Raw genomic sequence first — 10,712 nt, forward strand, 5'->3', positions numbered from 1 at the left:
TTATAACACAAAAATTGCATTTTATGAGGAGTCTCCAATTGAATTGACGACTCCTCTTAAAACCTACACAGAGGCGCCAATTGGATTGACTAGGGCACCTGCCCTAGTCAATCCAATTGGCGCCTCCATTCAAGTTTTAAGAGGAGTCTCCAATTCAATTGACGATTCCTCCCAAAAGTGGGATAGTTTGAGATTTTTTTTGAAACCAGGGATATTTTAGAATTTTCCTTGAAAAAATGGGTTATTTTGTAAAAAGACCGCATCGCACACGAAGACTCCTTTTCCATCCAACAAGTAAACAACCCAAACGGTTTCTCCGAACTTCCTGTTAATGGTTATCTACGGCGGCGGCGGCGGCGGCTAATCCCTTTGTACCAACTTCCACCACGATGACGCCGTCTCAAGAAAAACGTCACCGTTCCATCTTCGAACTTCCATCAAACTACTTCGACTCTTGTCGTCTTCTCCCTTCTCCTCACTCCTCAATTTCCGACCTCAACGCAAACCATGAAACCCTTCAATCACCCTCAACCGACGCCGTCGTTTTAGGAACTAGGTTAACCTGCAATACCTGTAAGGCTCAGTTCGATTCTCTTCAAGACCAACGTTCCCACTTCAAATCCGATATTCATCGATTCAATGTTAGATTCACTCCATCCCTGTCTATATAATTCATTATTTGCTTTGTATTAAATTTTCGAATTTCATTTTCATTTTTAGGGTTTTTTGGTACAGTTTAGATATCCATTTTAATTTGAAGAGAAAAAATTGAAAATTGTGTTTTAGGTGAAACTGACTATTGCTGGGAAACATATTGTGAAAGAAGAAGATTTTGAGGTTCTGACATCTGATTTTGTTAAAGACTATGATGTGTCAAGTATATCTGGATCAGAAAGTGATACGGACGACGATGATAGTGAAAATGAGTGTCGAGCTCGAAGTGATGTGCGTGGTAAGTACAGTGAAAGCTTTAAACAGAAGCTATTCGTCTGTCTTCAGACAGGGCAGAGAGTTTCTGTTTGGAAGTGTTTGATTATGAATGTGAGTGAAAATGTGTTGTATGGGGATGAACAAGTGCAGAAAAATTTGGCTGAGAGGTTGAAATCTCTGACGGTTGAGCCCAGGGATAATAGCCGTTTGAGGATCGTTCTGCTTGCATCTGGTGGGCACTTTGCGGGCTGTGTCTTTGATGGTGAAACGGTTGTGGTTCACAAGACATTTCATAGGTTAGCAAATGCTGTTTGTTACTAAGTATTTTTAAATGAGTTATAGTTTAGCACTTTCTATATGATTTATCAAATAAAAGATGGTTGGAGGTTCATCTAGGCAGACCTTGTGGAGTGAAGATTAGCAATATATGCATGATACATACACCATGTTAAAAGATTAATATTTAAATATATGTGAAGTATGTTGTTTATGCTGGCTGTCCCGTCTTTGGGAAGTATTGTGTTGGCATCAATTTTGGCTGTCACATGCTCCTGTTACTTATCTTTTAATAATAATTAGGACTCTGTACTTATCCTATGACATGCACTGTTGCAAAGCCAGTTTTGTAAAAATTATGTATACCGTAATGCTGCTTATTTATTGTTATCGAGATGTTTGAGAGGAGTTGTGCACTTTTATCAAATCTATGACTTTCTCTGTTGTCTTAACTCATCCACTTATCAAATTGGAATCTCACACAAATTCAATGCTATACTGTCGATTAGAATTAGTTTGCAAAATTGCAATGCATGGCCGTCCTTTCCCTCCTTCATGAGAATTCATTATGTTGACAACACCTCTTTTCTCAAATAACTTCCAATCAATTTTACAGATTTTTGCTATCCTCATTTTGGCTTTCTATTATGAGCAATAAGCATGTGTTTGGGTGCAATAATTGTATCAAAAATGTCGAACTTATAGAGTTTTAGTCTTTTATGTATAATAGTGGGGAAAAAATGAGAGAAAGAAGACTACATACCAGTGTTATCAAATTGCGGCACCATGGCCGCTATGGCGAATATGCATGGTGGTTTTTGGGCTCGCGGCAATGGTAAATATCGGCCGATATTGTGGGTTTTTCCGCCATAGTCCGCTATAACGGCGCCGCAAAGCGATCGGTATAGTGGAATTTTGGCTCTCCGCAGTGAACTGCATCCACCATCGACAACACTGCTACATACTCGGACTTTGATATTTGCGTGATACGAGATATTGGTGGTGTTAGAAAAGCCAAAACACTGTTACCTATTTATACTTGTGATAGACTCATAATTTTAATTGAATTAGGAGACAACATAAAATCTACGGAAATATGACAGCCAATTTTAAGATTTCACCTACAATACTATAACATATATTAAGATAGGAGTACAATACGATCTTATGAGATATTTTTCGTATACAATATATTCCTTTTTGAACGGAAGCAAGATCAATTCATTTCTTCAATGATCAACGGGTACAAGAATGGGGGAACATCGTGAAAATAGTGGGAAATTGTATGAGATAGTGAAGCTCTAGCTAGACTACGAGTTAGTTACTCTATTGACTTTGTCTCCTAACATGAGCCACTTTGTAATCAGTGTGAGCATCAAGGATGGCTTTACATTGGGATAATCTTTATTTCACCCAACTCATTACAATGGTTAGTAGAGCTATGAATGATATCAGCAATTGACTTGTTATCTAGTAGTCGCAGGAAGCCCAATATATGGGTTTGCTGCATGGCTTCGAGAAGGCAAACAGCCTCTGCTTCCGAGACAGAAAATTTGCATTGAGACTAAGCTGTTTTGTCTATAACAAATGAACCCGCCGAGTCCCTGAAACAGAAATCAATTCCAACCACTCTTAGAGTGGGAAAAAAAGTAGTCCAAGATAAAAATGAATGTGTATGCATTCTTCTTGTAGTCTGTTGACACTGCTCAGTTTAATTTTACAAGGCAGTATGACCTATATCATTCCTCATAAATGTTGACCTATTGCCTAGCTTTCTATTCCTTATTCATTTCTATTATTACTAATTATATTTAATGAAAAATTGTAAATGGAGTTTCAAGAATTGTGTATTCTTAAACTCTTACCATTATATGCAGATATGTTGTGAGGGCCAAGGCTGGGAAAAAACAATCTACAAATGATGCTTCTGGCAGGGCTGCACATTCTGCTGGTGCTTCACTTCGTCGTTATAATGAACTTGCATTAAAAAAGGTTGTTTAATCAAAGCTGTTTTGCTTTGCTTGCTAATTTTTTTCTCCATTCCATCAATTTTGTATTTACATTTTCGTGTTCTGATTCTTTTTTTTATTTTTAAATTGACACTAATGGCCATTTTACAACCGCCGCCTCCGAGGGAATTTGACCTCAGTACCTTGAGGTTACATGGCCAAGCTTTAATCCTGAGGTAGCATCTCAAGTGCACGGTGTTTTGAAATTAACATATATAGCGAGTGAATTTATTGTGCATCGTGGAATTGGATGTAGCAATGATAATTTGCCATATTGGTCATAATTTTTGACAATTTGACTGTTGTATTCTTCTTCCAATTATACTTACAGATGCATACTCGTTCGGAGATACTCATGGAATTGCCGGAAAAATGTTTCTTATTACCTTTGTTTTCTTGTTAGAATTCATGTGCGTTTGTGCACCGTGATATGTAAATCTGGACTGATTATTGGCATGCTAATATTGTAGGAAGTTCACGAACTACTTACTGCTTGGAGACCTTATTTTGATGCTTCTATTTGCATTTTTATACATGCGCCCTCAAGTAGTCGTCAACTGCTTTATGATGGAGAAAAGCCATGTTTTACCAATCCACAATGTGCCAGAAATATTGCTATGATTGTCCGCAGGCCCACTCTCAGGGAAGCAAAACGTGTATATGGCCAGTTGACCCTAGTATCCTATGAAGCAGATGAGAAGGAAGTTTTACAAAGCAATCAACAGGACGCGGAGCCACCAATTCGTATTGCTAAAAGAAATGGTGCCCTACCTGCCAGCAAAGTGGACATGGCTGGATTGGATAAAAACAACAAAGCTGAAGCTTGTTCCAGTAACCAAAATGATGAACCTCTTATTTCGAGTAACGACGAAAGTGAGAATGAGTTATCTGGTAAGTCAACTCCTTTACATCAAGCAGCACAATCTGCTGACTCTCAAAAGGTTACGGAACTCCTGGAACAAGGCTTGGATCCATGCATCAAAGATGGAAGGGGACGGACCCCGTATATGTTGGCACCTGACAAGGAAGTCAGGAACACTTTCAGAAGGTTTATGGCTTCAAATCCTGACAAATGGGATTGGAATGCTGCAAAAGTGCCTAGTGCATTGACCAAAGAAATGGAAGAATCACAAGCTGCTAAGCAGGTGATTCTGATATTTATAAGAATGAGTTTTATTGAATGATTTAAAATCAAATTATTGCATTTTTTTACTATGGACACTTATCTCTGCATTTGATGACTAGCCGATAAATATTATTGGCAGTAAAAGAGCAACCAAGGCATAATAAGTATGATTGGTTGAAAAACATATCCTTCATTTTAGGGAACCATATCTGCGCTTAAGTTTCTTGCCAGTCCCCATTTGACGTGACTCATTGAGGTTTTGACTTTTTATTGATCAAATCTAGAACTCCTGTGGAAGAATAATTCTTGTCGCTTTGTGCTTGTACAGGCAGAAAAAGATGCCAAGAGAAAAGCTAGAGCAAAAGAATTGAAGAAATTACGCAAGGCAAAAGAAAAGAAGGCCCAGGTACATTTTTATTCTTTCCATCTTTGTGTAGCATGATGACCTCACATTAGTTTTCTAGGACTTGTTTATAATAGATATTACCATAGGTAGTCAATAGCACCACTATTGTGTTAGAGTTGCCTTTGGCCTTAGGGATGCAATCGTGCCTCATAAACTGATGCCATTGGCAGTGCTACAAAGATGGAACATCAAAAAACCTGAAACACCCTTCAAGGGACATTATTGAGGGGTGCTGGGGTGTTTTGGGCTTTTTGCTTCCAATTAGGGCTTTGAGTTCTCACAGAACTCGCCAAACTCACTATCTCACCTTCAAACATTGAATCAGAAAAGCTGCTCCACACATCCTACATCCGATGACCCAGCAGCCGGTGACCCAGCATCCAGTGATCCAAGCAACCGGCAACCTAGCATCTCGCGACCGGTGGCCTGTTTCTTGTCTGTTTCTGGCGGTGTATTTCTGGTCTTTGTATGTGTCTGGGGCAAAATGATCATGGAGAGAGGAAAACAGAAACACAGATAAAGAAAGACAATGCTGCTTTCTTTGAAGGGTGAAAAAGTGTGCCTATAAGTCTTATTTTTTTGCGGTTCGAATGGAATTAATTTTTATCAAGTTGTTTTATGACATATCGTACAATATTATTGTCTTTTAAAAGCTCTGGTTTTTGTAATTGTAACCTAAACAGCTATTAACATGTCAAAATTACTTAATCCAATTGGTGAAATTTCTTTTGTTATTATTGAATGAAAGCTATTATTTAGAATTTCATTGTCTAGTTTCTTTAAACTTGTTTATTTGTTTGCTTGCTGTTGTTGATGCTTTGCTTAAGATCTATACTTATTGCTATCTGTAAATGTTTCATGAATTTTGAATAATTTATTTAATTTTGTTAGCATTTGTAGTTATACTACTAGTTATTTTTTCACATGTGTATACTACTCCCTCTGTCCCTATGTATAAGACCTTTTTGAAACATTTGTTTATCCCTTAATATAAGACCCTCCTCCACAAATTTCTAGATACATTTATTACTCTTTTTTCAAATATATTGCTTATTATTACCAGTTAACCTTGGAATATGAAAAGTCAACATAGTATAAAGGGTAATTTAGTAATATTCATTCATAAATGACATATATCAACAACACTATCGATTTTTCTTGAAACGTGTAGAAATTGTCAAGGAGTCTCGTAAATAGGGACGGAAGGGAGTATTATTTTAGAATAGTAATCATCGATCACCCCACTCTAAGTAATACTGCTAGTGTTTTTGGAGTTGGCTGCCACCTGCTGCTATTTGGGATTGACAACTATGATTTTATCTCCATTTGTAAAGTAGAACTCGATTGACAGTATCATTCTTTAAGTATACACTCTTCCAGTAATTTTTTTCCTTCAATTTATTAGGGTTTACCTTAAAGGATTTTAGAACTATATCTTGACCGCGTTGACATAGTCTGACTAGAGTGAAACGGTACCAAATAGCTTATTATTGAGTGTAGTGCAAATGTGCATGAACAAATGAGCATTCTTGGATTGGGAATTATAAAAATGAAAGCGACTCTCGACTCATAGTACCCTGCCGATTTGTAAATTCAAATTGTTATTCGTTCTTCTGATGCTTATGCCTTAGGATGGCTACAGATATTCTGAAGAGTTTTTGTTGAGAAGCTTTGATTTGCCATATTGTGTTTCAATCATATATGGTTCTGATGCATATTGTTGTTGAAATCTCTTGCTCTGACAAATTTTGAATGTGGTTTTCAGGCTGAAGCTGCTGAAAAACAAAAGATTGCTCCAACATCAGCTACAGGACAATCACAACCAAGAAGTGGTGTGAAATTATCAAAAGAGGTTAATACTGATTATTTGCTGGCTGAATTTAAAGAAATGCTAATTTTGGTGTTTGGCACGTAAATATAACAATAAACAGACATACAGTTTTATTTCGTTCTTTTTAGTGGAACCAAAATTCCTGCTATTTTAGAGTCTTATTGGTTTCAGAAAACTTTCACTCTGTTTTTTGTTTCCAAGTATTGTTTTTCAATCTATCTGCTAACTAGTAGATTATGCGAACTGTTTAATATTTTAATTTTCTGGATTTTGTTTTACCTTAAAAATGAACAGGAGGAACTAAAAAGAGCACAGGATGAAGAAAGAGAAAAGAGAGCAGCTGCTGCTGAGAGAAGAATGGCTGCCCTCAAAATCCAAGCTAATAATAGCATATCAGAGGCTAATAAAAGTGGATTAACCAGTGACATAGTTTGTTCCTGTTGTAATTCATCACTTGCTGGTAAAGTTCCCTTCCACCGGTATAATTACAAATACTGCAGCACTTCATGCATGCATGTACACAAAGAGATCCTAGAAGATGGTTGACAGTGTATTTCCCTAGTGTGTAGTTTTTTTATGTAAGTTAAGATTGATCACAGTATCTTTTTGTTTATTATTATACGAGGTTGGAATAAATAAGGCATGGTGAAAGGAATGAATGGCTAAAAACACATAAAACCAGTCTTTTGGTAATTCTTTGAAAGAATTTGAAATGTCTTAATTGTCGCATTGATTTTACATGAACTTTTTTTCTTTCCCAAATGACATTTTTTAGTTATTATCTTTGTTGTAATGTGCCTAAAAAAACCATTGAATGTAATGTAATATCTTTTTTTTTTAAAGGATTGAGTAGTACAAAACTTATACTTATTATTTGATTTCAAAGAGATGAGAGAAATTTACATATTAAATGCTGAGAAAATAGATATTGTGGTTTTGAATTAGCACTCTAACATATCAAATATTTCTTTAATTTTTTATTAAATTTAATTGAAATACACCGATTTTACACCGTTGATTATTTTAAAATGTTTGACTTTTCTTTTAATTTCTTTTACATTTTATTTTTCAATATACCTTTTTGTCTCTTTTTTCTCTATATACAAATACTAAGTTTTCCATTTATTTTATCCAACTTTTTCTTTTTCTTTCTTTCACAAACTTTCATCTATATTTTCTTTGTTATATAGTAAACAAGATAATAATTAAATTGTTGTTGTTCTTTTTTTTTTAAGAGTACAACAAATCAAATAAGTAATAGGCTATTATCCCTGTAATATTTAAGAATCGTGTTTTTATCTAAATTATTAACTTTGAGATCTTTATTTTCTTTTAGTTGTTTGATTTATTTTCATTTAATTTTTATTAGGAAAACTCTAATCTTGAAGTTAACCGAATTAATGTTGATGAACAATGTTCAATCTTTCTAATTGATCATGTTTCTTGTTATTCACTCATCATTAGGTGAAACAACTACTCCTTAATTGCAAGACGATTTTACACTACACCGAAAATTAAAGAAGAAAACATTGCAATTGCACTCTAAGTGTTTGATAATGTGTATTAATCACAATTGCGATTTTAGAATCTACACAATACTTACTTTCTTACACTTGATTACAAATGAAATAGAGTTCTTCTTTATTTATATAAGAGATTACTTGCACTCAAAGTAATCACAAAATAACTAACTCAACTGAAACTAAGATAAGTCGGGCTCCAAGTAATCACAATACGTGCTTTCGAATCTGCCGACTCCTTCGATAACTACATGCTTTGACAAACTATATTTTACTTTCTATCAAATGTATAAAATATAGACTTTATTCGACACAAACTAATTTTGACACTCGTCGAATACAGACACGTTATTTCGACTTCGACACAAAGAATTACATATTTAGCACACCATCTAATTCATTGTGTCTAAACTATCTACATTCATCATTATTCTTAATCTCTTAAACAATTAGACCTGCACAACCTTCGTCATTATGTTTGCAATCTGATTCTCTGATCTGCAATGCTTCAAGCTCAACTTTCCATTCACTACCTGCAAATAATGAAGAAAAGTACTCCAAATGCAAATAGAAAAGACAACCCGCCTACAAATATTGAAGAAAGTACTCCAACTATAGTTGCACAGTATGAGTGGTGAAAGATATTTATTGGCTCAACGTAATGTTCATTAAGACTAAAGTAACCGCTGGTATATGTGGTTTTGTCGATCAGTGTGAAAGATGTGTTTGAGCACATAATGAAAATGTGTGACATTTCAGCTAAACTTAAGAAACTCAAGGTTGATATGTTTGAGTCCTTCTTGGTACTATAGTACTCATCCCAATGCCCGCAATTTGAAAAAATCTTCGTACCCGATACCATACCTGCATGGGCGCACTAACTTTTATGTGGTACCCGTTACCCACATTTCTAATAAAAATAAATCGATTAATTGAAAAATATCATATTATTTTAAAATTATAACAACATTAACAAAAAAATTTAAAGATTTTAGTTATGGATCTATTTATATACACTTATATGGTCTTACAAAATCATTGTTTGGAAATCACAACTCTTATGTGGTGGTTAGCATCTCAGCAAGAGTCTCACTATCGCCGTTATTGTTTCTAGTTATGGTGCCTTGTCGTGTCACCAGTGTGAAAAAGGTGATTGAGTCGACTGAATAATAAGTACGGGTATAACATAATTCAATTTTATTGGGACCCCATAATGGGTGTCGCTGTACTTACTAAAGAAAAGTAAATATGTGTGCCACCTCTATACTTGTATGGGTGGCTAGAGACTTTAGAGTTTATGGGTGTTTAGGGCAAGCTCACGAGTGGTGATATGCCTTATTTTGAAGTGTTTAATGTGAGGCGAGAACAAGATCACGAGGGTGAGAATCTCGGTTTATGGAGGTATTTTATGGTGAATTCAGAATGTCTTCCTCATTCTAGGAATGAGATATTTATAAAGTCTTCTTGGGTCTGGGCTAGAGATCCATAGAATGGTTTTCCGTAGCTTTATGTCCAATGAACGTGGTCATGGGAGGACTCAGTCTCCTTGGATTGTAGGGATAGTGATTTCCTCCTTTTGACCGACTCTCTCTGGTTATTCATTATGGGACCACGTCATCACCCACGTTTACTGGGCTATTATCCATTGGGAACCCAATTTAGGTGGCCTTGTAGGCCCCTTTCGAGCGACCATACGACCCATTAAGGCGGCATATGGCTTTTCAAGGTAGCTCGCCCCTAGCCATTTCACCTAGCCTCCCTTCTTCATCATGAATTATCTCTTCTAAGGTGCCCAATAAATTATATCACTACAAAGCCTCTCAAGCACAAGGGCTTTGGAAGTGGAAAATTGATTTAATCCAAGCAAAAACTAATTTATTCCTATACGAGCTTTTAAGTTAACTACTTGAGGCTAGACTTTAGTTTGAGCACCTCATGCGAGACTTTAAGTTGAGTCCCTTAGACGATACTTTAAGTTGAGTCCCTTATGCAAAAAAAATTGTTGAGTTCCTAGGGTGAGACTTTAAGTTTGGCCTCTCATGTGAGACTATAAGTTGAGTCTCTTAGGCGAGACTTTAAGTTAAGTCCCTAAAACAAGACTTTAGTCGAGTCTCTCGGGCGGAACTTTAATTTGGGTCGCTCAGGCGAGACTTTAATTTGATTCCCTCAGACGAGACGTTAGTTAAGTCCCTCATGTGAGACTTTAAGTTGAATCCCTTAATCGAGGCGTTTAGATGAGTCTGTGTGATGAGACTCTTAGATTATCAAGCGAGACGTATGGTTGAGCCTGTCTAATGAGACTCTTAGTCCCTCGGGAGAGGAATTTAGATTAGCCTATCTAATGAGACAGATGCATTTAGACGAGTCTCTCTATCCAAACTTCAGTCAAGTCCCTTGGGCGAGACTTTAATTTGAGTATCTCAGGCCAAACTTATGTCGAATCCCTCGGTGAGACTTTAATTTGAAGTTTATATGATAAAACTCTTAGTCCCTTGGGTAAGGCATTTAGAATATCCTATCTGATGAGAATCTTAGTCCCTCAAGCGAGGCGTTTAGAGAAGCCTATCTAACGAGATTCTAAGCCCCTCAGGCAAGGCATTTAGAGAAGCCTATT

At 36.1% G+C, this 10,712-nt stretch overlaps 1 protein-coding gene across 2 annotated transcripts; it reads left to right on the forward strand.

The window, feature by feature from the left end:
• Positions 1 to 244: 244 nt before the first annotated feature.
• On the forward strand, positions 245 to 7,299 carry LOC127127202 (uncharacterized). Of its 2 annotated transcripts, XM_051056329.1 has the most exons (7): positions 246 to 641; positions 787 to 1,226; positions 3,084 to 3,198; positions 3,686 to 4,360; positions 4,670 to 4,747; positions 6,513 to 6,599; positions 6,873 to 7,299. In XM_051056329.1, the coding sequence occupies exons 1-7, from the start codon at positions 390 to 392 to the stop codon at positions 7,122 to 7,124; spliced, it is 1,899 nt and encodes a 632-aa protein (XP_050912286.1). In that variant the 5' UTR covers positions 246 to 389; the 3' UTR covers positions 7,125 to 7,299. The 2 variants fall into 2 exon arrangements, with proteins under 2 accessions (XP_050912288.1, XP_050912286.1); XM_051056331.1 differs by lacking the exons at positions 6,513 to 6,599; positions 6,873 to 7,299 and adding an exon at positions 5,073 to 5,455 and having other exon boundaries at positions 245 to 641.
• Positions 7,300 to 10,712: the final 3,413 nt, after the last annotated feature.

This window comes from Lathyrus oleraceus, chromosome 3 (assembly GCF_024323335.1).
Source record: "Lathyrus oleraceus cultivar Zhongwan6 chromosome 3, CAAS_Psat_ZW6_1.0, whole genome shotgun sequence".
NCBI classification, from domain to species: domain Eukaryota; kingdom Viridiplantae; phylum Streptophyta; class Magnoliopsida; order Fabales; family Fabaceae; genus Lathyrus; species Lathyrus oleraceus.